This window comes from Artibeus jamaicensis, unplaced genomic scaffold (genome assembly GCF_021234435.1).
Source record: "Artibeus jamaicensis isolate MK-2021 breed Jamaican fruit bat unplaced genomic scaffold, CSHL_Jam_final contig_471, whole genome shotgun sequence".
Lineage (NCBI taxonomy): Eukaryota > Metazoa > Chordata > Mammalia > Chiroptera > Phyllostomidae > Artibeus > Artibeus jamaicensis.
Genome location: NW_026521850.1, coordinates 5,981,284 through 6,000,332, shown reverse-complemented (window position 1 = coordinate 6,000,332; position 19,049 = coordinate 5,981,284). Strand labels below are relative to the sequence as shown.

At 54.5% G+C, this 19,049-nt stretch overlaps 1 protein-coding gene across 6 annotated transcripts in view; it reads left to right on the top strand.

Annotated features, from left to right (window-relative positions):
* Positions 1-18,637, top strand: part of SLC25A25 (solute carrier family 25 member 25) — a 34,995-nt gene extending 16,358 nt beyond the window's left edge. Inside the window, exons 1-11 of one of the 6 annotated variants that reach the window (XM_037154293.2) lie at positions 2,296-2,892; positions 10,803-10,929; positions 11,018-11,105; positions 11,772-11,807; positions 12,036-12,147; positions 13,393-13,551; positions 14,994-15,146; positions 15,472-15,579; positions 15,675-15,842; positions 16,334-16,484; positions 16,591-18,637. In XM_037154293.2, coding sequence (XP_037010188.2) covers positions 2,674-2,892; positions 10,803-10,929; positions 11,018-11,105; positions 11,772-11,807; positions 12,036-12,147; positions 13,393-13,551; positions 14,994-15,146; positions 15,472-15,579; positions 15,675-15,842; positions 16,334-16,484; positions 16,591-16,775 — 1,506 coding nt within the window. In that variant the 5' untranslated portion in view covers positions 2,296-2,673 and the 3' untranslated portion in view covers positions 16,776-18,637. Of the gene's footprint in view, positions 1-2,295; positions 2,893-8,278; positions 8,563-10,802; positions 10,930-11,017; positions 11,106-11,771; positions 11,808-12,035; positions 12,148-13,392; positions 13,552-14,993; positions 15,147-15,471; positions 15,580-15,674; positions 15,843-16,333; positions 16,485-16,590 lie in introns of those variants that run through there. The other 5 variants (XM_037154424.2, XM_037154157.2, XM_037154356.2 and 2 more) reach the window with 5 other exon arrangements.
* The last annotated feature ends 412 nt before the right edge of the window (positions 18,638-19,049 follow it).

Genomic DNA, 19,049 nt, shown 5'->3' with positions numbered 1-19,049 from the left:
ACAAAACTGCTTTTATTTTATTTAATTATTTTTAAATTTCATTTCTTTTTAGAGAGGGAGAAAGGAGAAGGGGAGGGAGAGAGACATCAATTGATTGTTTCGCACACGCCCCCAACTGGGGACCTGGCCCACAACCCAGGCACGTGCCCTGACCGGGACTCTAACCAGCAACCTTTCAACCCACTGAGCCAAACCAGCCAGGGCCACAACTGCATTTAGATAAGGTCATTCTTATCTGGGCCACTTTGCTGTGCCATGTTGTGTGTGTGTGTGTGTGTGTGTGTGTGCCTGGTCATACATGCTTGATTCATGATATGAGGATGTTCAGTGAAAGTAAATCTTCCGCCTGCCTTTCTCCCCTCAAACCCCCAAGTTTCCTCCCTGCCCCAAACCCTCTCTTCACTTTTAGTGCGTCCTTCCAGAGACACCCTTCACGTGTACAAGCTCAGAAATGAATGGCAGCATCCTACCCGCCTTCTTCTGCACCTTGTTTTCTTCCATTTAGCAAGGTATTTTCAAATCATTCCTTTAGAGTGGAACTTAAAAATGATAGGCGCCAAGAGTTTATTTGAGATTAAAAAAAAAACAACAGCTATTTGGAAGCACTAATTCAGGCAGAAACCCAAATAGTGATCCGATTAGAAGGTAAAAGCAAAGGATATTTATGAGAAAGGGAAGGAGTATGATTACGTGAATAGAAGGAAGGCATTTCTATGGGTGCTAATAAGCCCAGGAAGGAATTTCTAGACCTGCAGATAAGCTTACACGCTAATTCTAAAGAGGTCTTTAATTTTCGGTTAGGTAGTCATAACAAGTAGTAGTTTGGAATACAGCGATGCTTTAGGCCCAGTCCAAAGGTTGATTTGCCCGGTTTTAACAGTCTGAGGTTTCAGGAGTGAGACTGGCAAGGCAGTCCCCTGGGGTGGCAGCCCCGCCTCCATTATGAAGCTGCTTCATTTATATGATTTTTCACGAAGTAGGTGCAGAGCTGCCTAATTCTTTTGAACAGCTGTGTGGGGTTCCACTGTATGCGTGTGCCATTGTTTATGTCCCCACTGCCCCGTTAGAGCACTCCACGTTGTTTCCAAACTTGGGCTATTAGAAGCAAGGCTGCAAAAAATGCCCTTATATGTGATCACACATGTATCGGGTGTATGTGTGTGTAGCTTCTCAAGTTTGCAAATGTATCTACAGGATAAATTATTTATCGTGGAACTGCCATGTCAAAGGGTTTGTGCTTTTTTTTTAAAAAAAGACATTATTTCTTTTTAGAGAGATGGGACGGGAGAGAGAAAGAGGGAGAGAAACCTCAATGTGTGAGGGATACCTGGATCAGTTGCCTCTAGCAAGCTCCCAACTGGGGACCTGGTCCACAACCCAGGCATGTGCCCTGACTGGGGATCAAATTGGGGACCTTCCGGTTCTCAGGCTGGCACTCTATCCACTGAGCCGTACCAGTGAGGGTGGGTTTGTGCTTTTAAAATGTTGGTAGATGTGACTAAATTGCTCTTTGGAGAGGTTTTACTGATGTGCACACTCATAGCAGCATATGGAAGAAGCATAATACTTTTCCGCAGTTTGCTAAACTTTTTATACGTTTGCGTTTTTAAAATAATGGTTATGAACACTGCATCAAAAGGTCACCTTTGTGAGGGATGACAGTTTGGGTCCCTGCTAGTAAATGTGTCTGCTAGTAAAATAAGAAACAATTGAGCAATTCCCTTGTATTCATGGTCACTTGCTCACTTTAGCCTGCAGACTTAATCTGTGCTTGGTGCCGGGTGCTGGAGGTAGAAAAATCTGTCACTCGGTCCCTGTCCCCCAGCGGCTCTCCGTGTGTGGGGGAGACGGGAGAAGTAGCTATGATACGGCGTGTGTTGTGTTACACATGGTGAGGGAGAATGGGATCCTGGAACAAGGGAAGTGTTGCTAGGTGTCCTAGGAAACGCTGCCAGGGACTCTTGGTCATGTAAAACTCGATGGTGAATGCCATCCCAGAAACAACGCAGGCACAGAGGAGAAAGTTGGGCTCCTTCGAGCGTGCGAGCGCCGGCTGCATTTGGCAAGCCAAGAAGCTCAGCTGGAGGTTGCCATGGGCACCTCCCTGCAGAAGTGCCGGGCTGCGGGCTGGGAATCGGCTGCCTGTGATTGGAGGAATGTTGCTGGTTGGGATAATGAACTTGGTAGTGTCGGCAGAGGTGATTGGACGCGCCCTGCTGCAGTGAGAATGCAGGCTGGATGCTCGGGTTCTCGCTCGTGTGATAGTCATTAGTTCAGCGAAGACAGTTGAATAATTGGGAGCTCGAAGTTGCTTCTGCCTCCGGGAGAGGTCTGTTGGGTGACTGCTTTTTCCTTTTTTAAAAAAGCCAAACATTTGTTAACCGTCCACCTCCAGAAGTGAGTTTTTATTGAAGAAGCTCCAGCAGCTCCCCTCTCGCAGCCAGCAAGCCGGCAGGGCCTCTCGGAGAGGGAGCTGTTTCTCAGGCCAGGCACGAGGGCAGTGCTAGCAGACCTGAAAGAGCAGGAGACAGCCGCCGCATGCCGAGCTCCCGGCCCTCCAGCTCCCCAGGCTAGCCCTCCCCGCAGCTGTGTAGCCAGCGACCCTTGGCCTTGTGGTGACATTCCTCCTCCAAAGTGACCGGTCACCGTCAGCGACGTTGGGAGGAAGCCGTGATGCTGCAGATGCTGTGGCATGTTCTGTCTAGCTTTTTCCCCAGGGCTGGGTGCCAAGGCTCCAGAGAGGGGAGCAGTAACGAAGTCAGAGGCACCCCGGCTCCTCCTCAGGGAGACCAGATGTCGAGCTTTTTGGGGAAACGGGACGGCAGGGCTGAGACCACAGAAAAGAGACCCACCATTTTGCTGGTGGTCGGACCTGCAGAGCAGTTTCCTAAGGTAACGGCAACCTCAAGAGGGCCTCTGAGTTGAGGGGCCGGTCTAGGAACATTTTCCTGGGGAAAAAACTGGAGTGTGGGGAGGAAGAGTGGAGCTGTAAATAAATCAGTTTGGTGTCGGGGGCGGGGAAGAAGAGTTAGACAATAAGGAAATGGAAATCTTCAGCCCAGCATCTTCCTGTGGCTCCTGTAAAAGCTTTACTACCCTATTATGACCACTTCAGTGTGGCCATTGGGGAAGGAAGGTTGAAAGCAATGGAAGATCTGCCTTTGATTTGTCAGTTTGGCCCTAGAACGCCATCGGAAAGTAAGGGACAAACACTACGGTCTGTCTTATGCCTTAGCGTATCTGAATAATTCAGCGAGGGCCGAGCTAAGCAGGCAACAAAATAGACTTTCAAAGTTGAAGCCAACAGCCCAGAGCTGGGCAGGGCCAGACTGTCCTGCCTCCCAAAGGTCAGACCCCTCGCCTTGTGGGGCAGAGGGCCTTTGGGTCTGGAAGGAAGGGGGTGATCAGAGGAGAGGCTGGAGTTTTGGGGTGCAGAGGCCCTTGCCTCTCTTGGGTCTGCGGTTCTTCTGAGTGCCAGGGCCTCCCACCCATCTCGTGTCCTGAGCGTGGGTTATCGTCTGATCCACCCAAGAGCGGGGGGGAGTGGTGGCACCCCCACTTCATAGGTGAGGAAGCTGAGGTGCAGACGGGGTAAGTCATTTGCCCAGGGTTAAACAGCTAAGGAGGGCTGGTGGTGGGATTTCACCCTGGTCTGTCTGGGGCTGCACCCTGAGTGGCCTCGCTTTCCCTTGAGAAAGCAGTTTGCATTGGGACCGGTCGAGTTCCCAGGATCAGAACAGGGAGGCTGTGGGGCTGAGTTTTCCCCGGCCTGCAGTAGGAGTGACCTTGTTCACTTCCTGAGCTTTGGTTCCTTTGAATCTCTTCTTCTTTCTCAGGACTAAAATGCAACTAGAAAAGGAGATTTGACCCTGTGTCCAGGTGTAGATTCCTAAAAAATGTCCGTTGAGTTGAATTGCTACGTTTAAGAGATAAATGTTCGTTTTTCCTTGGCTAAGTGGGAGGGACCTTTGATGCAACTACTTTTGCTGTCTTTTAAGATGGAGCACTGAGGAGACCCCTTAGTCTGTAATGAGCTCGTTCTGGTCGGCAGGGTCTCTGGGTCTGTATTGTGCTTGAGATGTGCTCCGAGGGGTACTACTTCCTACCTTTTCATTATTTCAGATGAACTTAAAAACCGAGCTGGTACAGTCTCTCGAGAGGAACTTTTATCTCCAGATTAGCTTGCCTTGTGGCCAAGGAGTTGAGGGGTTGGCTGGCTCCCTTCTGAAGTCACCTACTTATGATTTGAATAATTAACTGCTCCGTCTTCCAGACTCACAGGCACCTCTTGCCAGCCCTTCCCCGGGGTGGCCTCACATCAGAACTTTCTGTTCAGAACAGCTTAGTTCCTGGTCTGTTGTTCCTTAGAATCAAGATTGAAAGGGGGGGGGGGCTGAACCTGAGACCCACACCTTTCACTGAGTGAGCAGGGAGATGGGTCAGCTGGCTGGGCGGGGGGGGGGGGCCCCAAGAGGGGGGCGGATCAGTTGGTTTGGTTTGAAGCAAGAAGGCAAACACTCCTGGGCAGTGTGGACTCGTGAAAAGCAGATAAAGGGAGTCTTGGAACAGCAGGGACAACTGCAGCCTGTGCCCTTTCCCGGAGCAGCTACTGTTGAAGGTGGGCTTCTGGGTTTGTGACCGCTGGTCCCTGGGGCCCAGCCTTACCCTTTTTCTCAGGAAGAGGCTCCCCAAACACTACAGGGGCCTCAGAGAGAAGTTCACGTTGGTTCTCAGGCTTCTCAGTTTCCCAGCTGCACGACTCTGTTTGGCTCTCACTTCCTCTGTCTAAATATGTCTGCTAGTGAGTCAGGTGGCTGTGAGCTTTTTTTCTAGGAACTGTTCCAGTTTCCCCTTTATCTTCCTCTGACAGTTAATCTGCTGGTGAAGAAAGCCCTTAGTCTGGAGGGGGAGGTACCCTTAGCGGCAGCCAGGCATTCAGATCCTCAGGGGCTATCTTCTCGGAAGACCAGAAAATTTTGTTTATTGTTTGTCTGATTGCCAAATGTAGGCAGGTTTCATTGGAAACAGGCTACCCTGGGCTGTCATGGCAACCTGATGGTCAAATGACACTGTGGCCCCAGCAGCAAATGAGGTTCTCGAGAGCTGTGTGGGTGGGTGGGGCTAGAGCTACCTGACGCTGGCAAGGCTCCTTTGAATATTAATATTTTGGCTTGCTCTGAGACATTGCAGAGGAGGGGGGGAATACTTTATGACCTACTGCTACACTCCCTAAGGTAGTCTACCTGCCCTGGCCTTACTCACCATATTCTGGCACCTACCGGAAGCACCTGTTTTGCAGGCGTGAAGCAGAGTGGTAGAACGAGGAAAACTTGTGGTGCCATTGGCCAATTTGAGGATGAGAAGATGCTCTGGGAGGACCAGTACCAAGCTGATGAAACCTGATGCCACTAAATTTGGAGGGATCTGAAGTTGCTGTCATTATTCCTGAATGCTAATTGCTACGGAGAGGAAACGAAAATAGATCTGGGTCACAAAATTAGAATTAGAGCGCAGAGAAGGGGAGAGGAGAGGAGGGGGAGAGACAGCGAGGTCCGCGGGACCTTAAAGCGCCTGCGCTGGCGCAAAGCAGCAGAACGGACTCCGGCCCTGCATCATTAGTCTTCCGGGTTTGTTTTCCTTGTGTTCGCTCAGAGGCAGCGACCCAGATACAGTTGTTGGTGATTGTTTTTTAACTGAGGCTGAGCTTCGACTTGCTCGGGTTCTGCCTCTCCCGCACTCCTGCCACCTTCCAATCTGGGGTGCTGCCCCCCTCAGTGCTCAGTGTCACCTGACAGCAGCTCTTTGGAAGCGAATTCTGAAATCTCCTTTAGGCTGTGTCGGGTTTGGGTGGTGTTTTAAGTGGCTGGTGTCGTGAGAGCCAGGCCCTGGATAATTCCAGGGAGAAAGCGTGTAGTTTGGATACTGGCGCCTGGAGATCGGCTCACCTTGGAAGGAAGAATCCCCGGTGTGTCCGTGAAAATGGAGCTGTGGGGCGACTGGAACTCAGGGCGGTGGGTCATTAAACACCAGTTTGCGTTTGTCCCGGGACAGTGTTCCGTTGGACTTGATTACAGCTGCATAGTACCATTAAGTTATAACTGCGGTTAAAAATTAACGTCAGAATTGGATTAGTGTTGGCATTGAAAAATAACACCTTGGCAGGCACACGCAGAATTTTTCAGAGAACATTTCCTGAGACCGTTGGTCTGTAAAGTAATGAGCTTTGTTATAATCAGGGAAATTCCATTCTATTTTTTATAGAAAATAATTGCTCTTTTTAGTGGATTCGTGTTTTAGTAATTTTTCCTTATATGTTGAATACAGGTTTCCCTTTTATTCAGTTTTGTTTTCAAATCTGTTCTCAGATTTGTCTTGTAAATATATCATGAAACTCAGTGGTACAAAAAGAAAAAAACTCAGGGGTACAGTAACCAAAATTATTTGAAAAATACAGTGTATTAGGAAATGAACAGCTCCAGTTGACTTCTTATTTGGTCAAAATATTTGCTGTTTGGAATGACTGCAGCCATCACTGAAATGATCAAAGCTCTCAGTAATTTATTTTTGTTTCAGAAGCAAATGTGAATAATTTAACAAAGGAATTTATTCATGTGAACCTCCTTTAAAATGAAAATAATAATAATAATTTAGTATCTTGTTGAGGTTGGTGAAATCGGGGTCTCAGAGGCCTGCCAGGCCCAATTCATTCATTCAGAAGCTGTTTATAGCCAGCACCTTCCATGGTCAAGGTAAGGGCTCCTTCTGCACCAGGAGGTACCAGCGCTGGAAACAGTAGCCTCCTGCCTTCAAGGATCGCAGCTATAGAGATAAAAATAGCCCCAAAACAGAACATTCTGGATCAGACAGCTCAGTGTCCTGGGGTTTAAGTGGGACTCTGTCTGCGTGGCCTCTGGACCCACCCCAGTGAAGCCCAAGGTCAGTTTACAGGGACGCATCACCAGGGATCCATCCCTTTTAGAGAGGCAGGAATGTTCTACGAATTTTTTAAATCTGCTTCATGCTATGCTGCGTAAGCCTCAGCATCTTATTTTTAAAATCCTGTTTTCAAGCTCTTCACGAAGAGCTTTTTAGTGTGGTAAGAAATTCCCCTTTGGTTGGTCCCCCCAGGGTGGCCGTCCATTCGGGTCCTCCGGCCGGTGCGCATCGGTCTGTATTAGGAAGTGGTGCCGCCGCCTTCCTTCCCGTCGCCGTGACGTCTCTCTTCCTCTCTTCCTCCGCAGCAGGAGTCTCTGCCACTTCCTGTGGGGAGGGGATGAGGTAGAGATGCAGGCTTCTCCCCTGGGATCGCCCCGAAGCGAAGATCAGGTCTCGGCTTTGCAGGACCTGAGATTTCCTCTCAGCCTCACCTCAAAGGGTCGTTCTGGAGCTTTCTGTGATGGTGGCCATGCTGAGTGCCTGCAGCTGTGGAGCATTGGGCTGTGGCTATGCCACCAAGGAACTGAACTTTTCATTTCAGTTGATGTAAAGCGTCACACGTCCATGCGTGCAGGTGCAGGCTGGAAGGCTGCTGGCCCCAGGTGGGTACTGCCAGCGTGTCCCTTAGCACAGCGACCTTTTAGCCTAACCTGTCCTCACCCCTGCCCCGACACGTCAGCTCCTCGGTGCTGTGGGATCCCCTGGGAAGCCTGCAGGGGAGTAGGTGGCTTCCGAAATGCTTGCGCGTGGAGTGGCCTGGAAAGGGTCACGGGAGCCGGTGGGAGCTGTGCCAAGAAGGCCGTGGAGACACAGCAGCCTGAATCCAGGGCTCGGCCCGCCGCTGCGATTGAGGAGGGCGCGGTGTGGCCACTTCACGGGTGGCTGGGGACACGGCCGTCCCCCACGCCCCCCCCCCACACGCACACTTCTACTCTCACAGCTAAACTGGGCCGTTGTTAGGGGGCATCGATTCGGCCTCTGCATCCACTTCTTTTTCTGTCGGGAATGACTGACGAAGGGGAGAAACTCGCCGCATTGTGTGACGTGTTTGGGGACCTTGTGGAAAATGTCTATTTGTTCATTTGGCGCGGTTGGCAGCTTGAGGGTGAAGGTTTGTTTGGACATGGTACCGAGGCAGGGCAGGCGGCTAGCTCTGCCTTTCTTGTTAGAGTTAAACCCGCCCCCCACCCCCTCCACCCCGGGAGGGAGTGGGAGCGTGACGGCAGATCTGATCCTTACGCGTCTCTCTCTTGAGCAATCTAGGGCTTTGTGCTCATTGGCTGTTGGCTGGACTTAGAGCGAGTTTTTCAATTAAGTAGAGGGCGGGGCCTGAGCAGCCAATGACAGCCGTGCCCCGGCATATCTTGTGCAGCTTGCTGGCCAGCAGCATTCCCCATTCTCCACGCTGCCAGCCGCTCCCGCTGCCCGAACCGCTCCCGCTGCCGCCGGTGCGGCTCTCGCGTCAGCATGCTCTGCCTGTGCCTGTACGTGCCGCTCATCGGGGAGGCCCAGACCGAGTTCCAGTACTTTGAGTCCAAGGGCCTTCCCTCCGAGCTGAAGTCCATCTTCAAGCTCAGCGTCTTTATCCCCTCCCAGGAGTTCTCCACCTTCCGCCAGTGGAAGCAGGTGTGTACAGGGCCCTGGCTGGCCAGGCTGCGCCTGGAAAGGCAGCGGGTATTTCAGCAGTGATGGTGAAGTTAATGGATGAGTGTGGGTAGGGGGTCACCTGTGATATGGGAGCGTTTTTTCTCGGTTGTCATGTGGCTATAGCTGGCAAAAGGTCTACTTCACAGGAATGACTGACTTTCGTGTGACTTCCAAGTCTTGAATTATAGGGAAGCCGCTTGTGGGAGAGATGGAAAGGAATCCTCTTGTTGGGGGAGGGAGAGGGTTTCCTGAGAAGGGGGTACAATCCAGCTGCTGTGGGGTGTTGCTCCGAGCTGGAGGGAGGATACCAGGAGGACACAGCAGGGGAGAGGCTTCTCATTGGAGGCTCAGGAGTTGGGACCGGAGCTGCAGAGGCTGGAGCTGGCCTGGCTGAGCCCTGGGTGAACCAAACCAGCACTCAGAGGTATGGGAAGCCTCCCAGATGCTCCTTTGGAACAGAGAGGCAGCAGAAATCATTACCATTTTAAAGACAGGGAAAGACCTGTGGAGGTTGCTTGCCTCCTAAAAAGGGCTTATCCCAGCTTCTCTGTTAATCTGGTTCCATGCCATACCTAAGGGTCCGTGGGGGCACAGAGCAGATGGTGTGCAGGGGGTGCTGATTTGTGTATCAAGGGAAGGAGACAGAAATAGGTCCAGTCGTTCTGAAGTAGAAGCAAGGAGTGGGAGATGATTTTGAAATAAGCTGTCCTGAGCACGCCTCTATCACAGCACGCCCACCCCAAAGGGGCTCGTGGTTTGTGTTGATGCCAAAGAGCTTTGTTCCTGCCATTCACCTCCTCCCTAAACAGCAGGAGAGTCTGTTTCCGCTCCTGCCACAAATCTAGAGCGCAGATGTCTCAGGAAGTTAGCATAACTTCGGATAGTAGGTAAAATACCAGCATTGGTCTCACATTCCGGCCACACCCACTGCATTGCTCTTGAGATCATGTTAGGTGACACGGTGTCTGCCCAGGCCTCCTCCAAGCACCCTTGGTGGCTGAGCAATCACAGAGAGCAGTCAGGTGGCCCCAAGAGCACCTGATGGTAATCACTGGAGAGCCGGCAGTCTGTCAGTTTCCAAGCCCACTGGTCTGAGACTTGAAACCCATATTGGTTTGCAGATAGTGAATGGATTCTCACCAAGAGATTTGGTCACAGGAAGATTACAATCATCTTCCTTAGGAGATTTCTGTTCCTGTTTTCGGGGTGTTGCTGGGTTGGAGTGACTCATGCATGTCCCCCACCTTCTTGAGATTAACCTTTCAGGTGGCAGCAGGATCTCTAGGGAGGTGGCCCTGGAGTCCAACAAGCCTGGCTTGAATCCCGCCCACCACTTCCCTAGCTATGTGACCTGGGATAAATCGCTTAACCTCTCCGAGCTTCTGTTTCCTTCTCTGTAAAGTGGGGAAGTGATGGTGCCTGGGTCCCTACAGCTTGATCGTGAGGATTCAGCGGATCGCTAGCCATAGTACATTTAGCAGGACCCAGGTTAGAACCTAGAGCCGCAAGGTCTCTTCTGGCCTCTCAGGGCACCGAACTAAGCAGAGCTCCCCTGCCACTCGGTGCCTGGCTGAGGGAGCTCAGGTTGGTTATGTCACCAGCCTCCCCCGTCAGGCACATGCTCCGAAATAGCTCCCTGTGGCTCTCACTGCTTCTCCAGCCTCGAGTTCTCTCTGGCTGTATTTCTGCCGCGCAGGCATTGGCAGGGGCCAGCTCTGCCCCACACCTTCTCCCCAGCCACCTGACTGGTCTGGGGCACCGCCACGTGTGGGGATGAAAAGAGAAAGCTGCAGCGTTCCAGGGGGAATCTGGGCTCTGGGGCTCGCCACACATTTGGGCAGAGAGCATGTGGGCTGCGGCCCGGGGCCAGGCGCACAGCTGCAGGGGAGCCAAGCAGCTGACTCCGGCGGTACACGGAGCTGGTCTTTAGAACTATTGGAATGAAAACTCACCCAGCCTGCCATGGCTCCTGGGGTGGGGGTGGGGGCGGGGAGCACCTTCTTCTCTTTGCTTGTGAGGAAAGCAAAGGTGGGCTTGTGCTTGGGTTCTGGCCAGCCCTTGGGGATTTGAGTGGTGGCTTAGGGACTAGAGCAGGGGAAGCCTCTTGGGTCACGAGGGCTCTGTTCACAGGTTAGCACAATTGTTTCCTGGGAACAGGGTCCCCCAAGGGACAGGCTCGTGCGTGAGCTAAAGGACAAGACTTTACTTTTGTTTCATAGAAAATTGTACAAGCTGGTGATAAAGACCTCGATGGGCAACTAGACTTTGAAGAGTTCGTCCATTATCTCCAAGATCATGAGAAGAAACTGAGGCTGGTGTTCAAGAGTTTGGACAAAAAGAATGATGGTGAGCACCACCTCGGGGGGGCCCCAGCTGGCCCGGCCTCGGGCACTGCCTGGGCCTGGCTGGCAGCTCACAGCCTTTGTCCTTGCAGGGCGCATCGATGCTCAGGAGATCATGCAGTCCCTGCGGGACCTGGGGGTCAAGATATCAGAGCAACAGGCAGAAAAAATTCTCAAGAGGTGCGTGCTTAGCCTGTCTCTGTAACTGGTGTAATGAAACAGTGTGACGAAAGAAGCGTCCTTGCACTAACTCTGGTGTCATTCTCTGTGTTACTGATCCTGTTGTCTGAACTTTGGCTTCTGGTAGTTTGAAGGGATGAATAAGTAACCACTCCCCAGGTTCCAGCTCTCATCAGAAGAACCAGTAGTCACCTGGAAGTGTGCCCAGGCACCAGTGACCCTGAAAGAGACCAGGGTAGTGGGGAGGGGGGAGGTTTCAAGTAGGTGAAAGGTGAGCGAGGAACAGCCTTCTTTACCTGGCTGTGAAGGGGAAGGGACTCCCGAGGCAGCCCTCCCCTAAGGCAGACATGACACGGTAGTCCGGTGTGCTACCCCAAAAGGCAGGTCGAAGGGGAGCGGTGGTCCTGGGGGCGGCATGGCTGTGCCATGCCGGGGAGCTGCACAGAATAGCCCCCAGAGCAGCTTCCCTTCCTGGCCGAGCCTGTCCACATCACTGTGACCCGGGGCTGGCCGGTGCTGGCCAGCAGCCTCCTGTGCCCACTCCCCGGCTGCTGTGGGGTGCGTCCTTGTGCTGGGCCGTGCGGCTGCCTCGCTCACGTCTGCTTGGAGCACTTATTTGTGTTGTTTCTCCTCTCTCCTCTGCATCCTCCTTTGTCTGTCTGTCAGAATACGGACGGGCCACTTCTGGGGCCCTGTCACCTAGTAAGTATCCCCGTCACCCTGGTGACTGCCTCCCCCCTCACCTCTGTGCCTGATGAGAAGGGGTTCTCGTGGGCCGTGTATGCCATCTTTGTGCAAAGTGACCTGTGGAGCCAGCCTGCTTTCTCTCCTCGGCGGCCACAGGCCCGCCCTGGGCTCACCGGGAGGAGGGCAGTGCGGCTGACGGGCGGGGCCTGTTCCCACGTGGGCAACCGTGCACCCCTCTTGCAGCATGGACAAGAACGGCACGATGACCATTGACTGGAACGAGTGGAGAGACTACCACCTTCTGCACCCCGTGGAAAACATCCCCGAGATCATCCTGTACTGGAAGCATTCCACGGTGAGCCCCGCGTTCCCACGGCCCGAGGCGGTTTCTCCCCGCCTCGGTTTCATGGGGTCCCCTTTGTCTAGCATCAGTCCCCATCCCCAGGGTAGGGGTCCCTGCTTGCTTCCCACCCCCCTGACAGCGACACTGTCCACTCTTCTACCAGCCCCACAGAGCCCTCCGCGTGCCCCCTCTGTCTCCCATGCTCCGGCCCATCTGAACAGTCTGACCAGTCCCCGAACACGTGGTCCCTCCACCAGACGTGTCCGCCCATCCGCACAGGCTGCCCGTCCTTCAAGGCTCACTTCAGACCCCCTCTCAAGCCAGTGCGAGCAGAGCCAGGGGCTCTCTCCGGGGAACAAATGGCACTTGCTGTCAGAGTCCTCCCCCGACCAACCCATTTTGTGTGCCATTCCTCTCCACGGCAAAGGGACACGTTCCCTCCCTGCATCCCTGCTCCCTCACTTCATCAAAGCTATCACTGAGAAATACAGATCAGCACCCTCACCAGCAGGGGCCCTGTTGCCTCCCTGCCCTCGAGCCCCCTTCACGCAGGGTGCAGCCCTCCCTGCTGGTCTTTGCCGAACACCCCCAGTTTCAGTGGGATCCACTTAGGCCGAGGGGCCCTCCTGGTCTGTCTCCTGCAGCTCCCAGGCCAGGGCCTCACCCTCCAGGGACACCTGGCACCTTTGTCAGGTGAAAGTATATGGACCGCTGACCTGTGGGTCTGTCCTACAGTCCCAGGCTGGAGCAGAGCTGGCACTATCTGGCCAGGCAGGGTGCCACTCAGAAGAGAGAGCGATACGCAGCTGAGGAGTTACATAATGTTCCGCCAGCATGGTCTGGTTACACAGCGGGTTTCAGGAGGATTTTACCCGTGGCTAGATCACTTCAGTGCAGCCAGCCTGGCGCCCCTCCGCCGAAATCCCCATGCAAGCTGTTCTTGCAGGAGCTCCCTGGCAGCCATGGGCAGGCTGTCTCACGGGGTTTTGTAACTGCTTCCTTCCAGCTGCGCTCTCACATTCCTTGCCTGGGCCTCTCCAAGGCCATGGGCAGGGAACAGAGCTTTGCCACCTTCAGAGTGCAAGGTGGGGGCAGGTGTATCGCTGTCCCAGCCACCTGGCATTTTCGCCTTCTGGGTGGCCCCTCAGGGTGTCGGCCATTCTAGACAGCGAAACATTATGGACCTTGCTGTCCACCACCAGCTTTGCCACAGGCACCAGGACCTGTTTGTTTGATCCTGGTTGGTCTTCCTCACAGATCTTTGATGTGGGTGAGAATCTGACAGTCCCTGATGAGTTCACAGTGGAGGAGAGACAGACGGGGATGTGGTGGAGACACCTGGTGGCCGGAGGTGGGGCTGGGGCTGTATCCAGAACCTGCACAGCGCCCCTGGACCGACTCAAAGTGCTCATGCAGGTACGTGGGAGAACAGGCCCCGCACCTCCTGGTTTCCACCCTGAGGCTCTTCCGTGGGTTGGTCTCCCGCCCTTGTCTAAGGCCCTGCTTTGGGCCCATATTTTCCTGCCCCAATAAATGGGATGGGAATTCCTGCCAGACAAGGGCAACGGGAGGTCCAGGCCTGGGTCACCTTTTGCACATAGCTGACGTAGTTTTATCTGAGCCTTTAAGTCAGGGGTCACATCACAGGGCCACACAGTGCACAGGTGAAGCGGTGAGAACAGGGTGTGGCAGGAACCCTTCCATACGCACTTCCCTCACACACGGGGAACGTTGTGAGCACATGCTCGCCTGGCCTGGGCACCATTGTCATGGCTACATGTCTGACTCCATGTCCACAGGACGGAGATAAGCTAGACCAACGTCAGGGGCAGGGTTGCAAAATCACCCCGAGCAAGTATGCGCCATTGGACTTCAGCACCTCCTGAACAGTGGCCAGATGCCCTTTGTCCCCTTGTTTGTTCTGGCACTTTCCTGCTCAGAAATGATGTCATCCTCCCCTTCCCCTTTGCCCTCCTGCGCCTGCCTTGTTCTGAAGCCTGTTGAGGGTATTGTGACCTCCCCTTGGAAGTGGAGCAGTTCAAGGAGAAGAGCTCTCTGCCCGGAATCTGACCCTCCCCAGCCTGCAGTCACTGTTGTGTGACCTTGGACAAGTCACTTGACCCCCAGGAATTCATTCCTCTGAGCCAAAGGGGCTGGTAGCACATCACCTCCCTCTTCTCTTTGTTTTCTTTACCACATTCCTAGGGATGCTGTGGACATTGAAAGTATTTGGCTTGTATGAAATGACAGTCCTGCTGTATACTCTATTCGTTTACTTTTTAAAAAGATTTTTTATTTATTTTTAGAGAGAGGGGAAGGGAGGGAGATAGATGGATCAGTTGCCTCTTGCGCGCCCCCAACTGGGGACCTGGTCTGTAACCCAGGCCTGTGTCCTGAGTGGGAATTGAACCTGTGGCCTTTTAGTTCACAGGCCTGCACTCAGTCCACTGAGCCACACCAGCCAGGGCTGTCCTGCCATATGCTTTAAAGTAACCCACTGGGGGTGGGGCGGCATGGGGACATGGCTTGGCTCTGGCGTCATGACGGTGGAAGCTGATCACGGGTCCATGGGCGCTTATTGTATAATTCTCTGTGCTGTCATGCGTGTTTGAAACTTTTCCATGATAAAGAGCTCCATTCTTCTCATTTAAAAAAGTATTCATTGCGGAGGCGTTTAGCATGGTGTTGGCACACAGTAGGCGCCTGGTGAGACCTAGCCGGCCCTGCAGTGGCCGTATTTGTCTCAGGGAAGAGCCTGTCTGTCATCCTTGGGGGCTGACAGTGAGAAAAGGCTCTGGTCGGGTGGCGGCAGCCCCGTGGCCCCGAGTCCTTTCTGACCCTCGTCCTCGCCTCCCCAGGTCCACGCCTCCCGCAGCAACAGCATGTGCATCGTGGGAGGCTTCACCCAGATGATCCGAGAGGGTGGGACCAAGTCACTCTGGCGTGGCAACGGCATCAATGTCCTCAAAATTGCCCCTGAGTCAGCCATCAAATTCATGGCCTATGAGCAGGTGAGGAGCCGGTTCCCCAGGGAGTTGTCAGTTGGCTGCTACCTGCTGAGCGTCCCCTGGGCCCAGGTCTCTGCCCCGAGGATGCCCCAGAACCTGGAGTCGGTCATCATGCCCAAAGGGCAGCAGGCTGGGGGGCACTCGGGAGGCCTGGGTCTGACCCCAGCTCTGCTGACGTTTGCACTGTGGGCCAGTTCCTTCCACTCCTGGAAAACATCAGATGGGCCAGGGACACCGTGTCTCAGCTAACCCTGCCGGCTCTGTGAGGAGGGGCGGGGCGGGGGTGCAGGTCTCCAGGGTGCATCAGTCTGTTGGCTTCCTGTTGTAGATCAAGCGTCTTGTCGGGAGTGACCAGGAGACTCTGAGGATTCACGAGAGACTTGTGGCAGGGTCCTTGGCGGGGGCCATCGCGCAGAGCAGCATCTACCCGATGGAGGTGAGGGGCCCCTTTGGTCCTGGGCAGTGTGCGTGGACTTGAGGGAGAGAGGTGGGCTGTGCTCATGCTTCTGTCGCTTCGGTTGGGTTCTGCAGGTTCTGAAGACCCGGATGGCCCTACGCAAGACAGGCCAGTACTCAGGCATGCTGGACTGTGCCCGGAAGATCCTGGCCAGAGAAGGGGTGGCCGCCTTCTACAAAGGCTATGTCCCCAACATGCTGGGGATCATCCCCTACGCTGGGATCGACCTCGCTGTCTACGAGGTGAGACCCTGCAAGGCTCAGGCCCCTGAACTGCCAGAAGAGATTCAGAAACCCCCTCCTCACCACGTACTCGCCTATAGACCACTGGCGATGGCTGGGACAAGGAACCAGCACCAGGGAATGTCTCCTTCAGATTCATCCGTTTATGACAAGGGTCTCCTGCCCCTGGCTGCCCCCAGGTTTTGCCCCCTAGAGGCTTGGCAGGCAGATCTCCAGAGCCCTGGGGGGGAGGGGTGCTCTCCCTGCCTCATCTCCATTTCCTGTCCTGCCTACGAATCCCTAGTGACAGCAGAAAAAAAGGGCAGGCGGGCCAGGAGCTCAGCCAGCCCAGGCCAAGAGAATCGGGTTACAGTGGCTTCAGGATGCCGGTGCCATGTGATGCGGATCCAATGACTGGGTCTCCGCCAACCCCCCAACCTCTTCCTGCCCCCCACCCCCACCCCGGGGCTCACAGGCACTTTGGCTCACCCCTGTGCCCTTTCCCCTCACAGACACTCAAGAATGCCTGGCTGCAGCGTTATGCAGTGAACAGCGCAGACCCTGGAGTGTTTGTGCTCCTGGCCTGTGGCACCATGTCCAGCACCTGTGGCCAGCTGGCCAGCTACCCACTGGCTCTGGTCAGGACCCGGATGCAGGCCCAAGGTAAGGCCGGTCCTAAGCCGGTCCCAGGGGCCCGCCTCCCCGGGCAGGTTGGGATCCGGGGAGGAGCTGCTGTAAGGCCCCTGACGGGCGACCTCTCTCCTCGCAGCCTCCATTGAGGGCGCTCCGGAGGTGACCATGAGCAGCCTCTTCAGACACATCCTGCGGACCGAGGGAGCCTTCGGCCTGTACCGGGGGCTGGCGCCCAATTTCATGAAGGTGATCCCAGCTGTGAGCATCAGCTACGTGGTGTACGAGAACCTGAAGGTCACGCTGGGCGTGCAGTCTCGGTGACAGGAGGGAGGCCGGCCCTGCCCGACAGACTCGCGATCCTGGGCCTGTGGCCCAGGAGGTGGAGCCATCTCATTCTGTGAATGCGCCGACACTAAGCTGACTGAAGCCGAGCTGTGAGAACACTGGGAAGTGCCCGTGCGGGGTGGGGGGGCCGGCAGGCCCCCTGGGTTGGTCCTGCTGACTGTGGCCGACCCTTGCATCCGCCCCAGGGGACACCTGAGGGTACTCCTCAGGCCCAGGGGTCAGCAGGACACAGGCTTATGCACAGTAGGGACAGGATGTTTCCTACAGCGCCTGCCAAACAGCAGGGCTTGGAGGCCAGCTTAGTTCTTCCACCGTTTCCTCCCGCCCAGACCCTCGGCCGAGGGCTCTCGCCCTCTGGCCTGCCGGGCATCTTCACCATGCCCACTTCGCTTCTTCCTCACTGCTGTTTTCAAATGGGAGAAGGAGGGCTACCAGCCCACTCCTGTGACCCGCCTCACTCCTCTCCCCTCAGTCCACGAAAGGGGACAGATGCTTCCACCTGACGTCACCGCCCTGACAGCATCGCCTGTGGCTAGGTTGCACAGGGAACAGGGAGGAGTCTGGCTGTGTGCTCACCCTCACCTGGGCACCGATGCGTGTGTGCATGCAGGGGCAAAACCCAGCCCCACCATTGGCTGCCTGGTGCCCAGGCGCATGGCTTCCAGAGAGGTGCGTGCTGGTCCTGAAACCCGGAGGCTTCTGCCCCGTGCTGCTTGGGGTCCCCTGGTGCTCGGAGCTGGCCCCGGACTCTTGCAGGACTGGCATTAGCTCAGAACCAGCTCTGTCCCTGTGGTGGCATGAAGGCTGTGGGGCACCATGGTGGTGTGGCCGGAAGGCCAGTTTCTGCCCTGCGTCCACATGGCCCCAGTGAGAGAAGGAAAAGGGATGGACGGCCTTAACTGTGCATTGTTGAGAAAGAGGCTCTGTTCAGAAAGACCAGCGGGACAGGTGTGCAAGTTCTGTGCTTCAGAGGGAAGACAGCAAGTAGACAGCTCGGCCGACTGCATTAAAGTCTGTTTCCGATGCCCCTGGGGATTCATGTCTGATCCCAAATGGGGCAAAGTGGGACCAGCCTCACATTCCACTGATGCACCTACCGCGCTGCGTGGAGCCTATTTATTTCGTATTTATTTGAACAGAGTTATGTCCTAACTATTTTTATAGATTTGTTTAATAGCCTGTCATTTTCAAGTTCATTTTTTACTCATATTTATGTTCATGGTTGATTGTGGCACCATAACTGGTACCACCCAACACCTGAGAGGTAGGGCAAAGAGAGAAAGGGAGGCTGTGGGAGCGACCTTCAGCCACTGCCCACACGAGAGAAGGGCAGGCTGGGGGGTGGGGTCGTGCAGCCAGGAAGCCTTAGGGTCTGAGGGTTGGATTGGGGGCAGGAGGCGTGGGTGAGGTCTCAGTTCCATGGAAGACAGAAGTCCAAACCCTTTTTCCGACCAGAAGGATTTCTGTATTTCCCCGTTTCTGAATGACAGGGCAGCAAGGTGCCTATCACTGTGAGTTTGAGATGGGGGTCAGAGGAGAGGGTGGCCAGCTGCCTACCCCGGCCCCGCCCCTGGCCCAAGGGGGCTCCTCCCTCCCGGCTTCCCCCCACCTGCTGCCCTGCTCAGTAATGCGGCCAGTTTGCAGCCTCACCTCGCACTTTCCATCCCACCAGAATGGCCCGCTGCGAACGATTTAAATGGGATGCAAAGATCAATGCAAAATTCACTGTTCTATATAAATAAATAGACTTATAACTGGAATTGGTGAAAAAGCAAATTAAGACAGAATTGGAAGTTGTCATTGAAAATAGCCTTCTAATAAAGTTGTTTCAAAGCTGATGGCAGAGCCGTGATTTGTCTGATCTGGACTTAGTTGGTGTGGGTGTTCACATGGAAAATGAACCCAGTTTTCTCATCACAGAAAACAAGAAAGCCACCCCCTCTGTGTTTCTGGGAGACGCTCCATCTGTTGAATGTGTGTCCGTTGTGTTTGGGGTGCACTCCCCAGGCTGCCATGCCCTCCAATTGCTGAGTCAGGTGGTGCCTCTCAGCTCCCCTCTGGTTCAGCCTCTCAGGCAGAGCTAGTCACTCCCTCCTGCTTGGAGCGGCTGCAGCTGCCCTCCCCAGCCTCCCAGTTGCTCCTGCCCCTCTTGCTAAGGGATGTTGGAGCCCCACCTGGCTTTATTTACTTTCTGCCTGTCACCCGGGGCTGTGTTTGCAGCCCTAACAGTGCCCAATACCCAAAGAATAA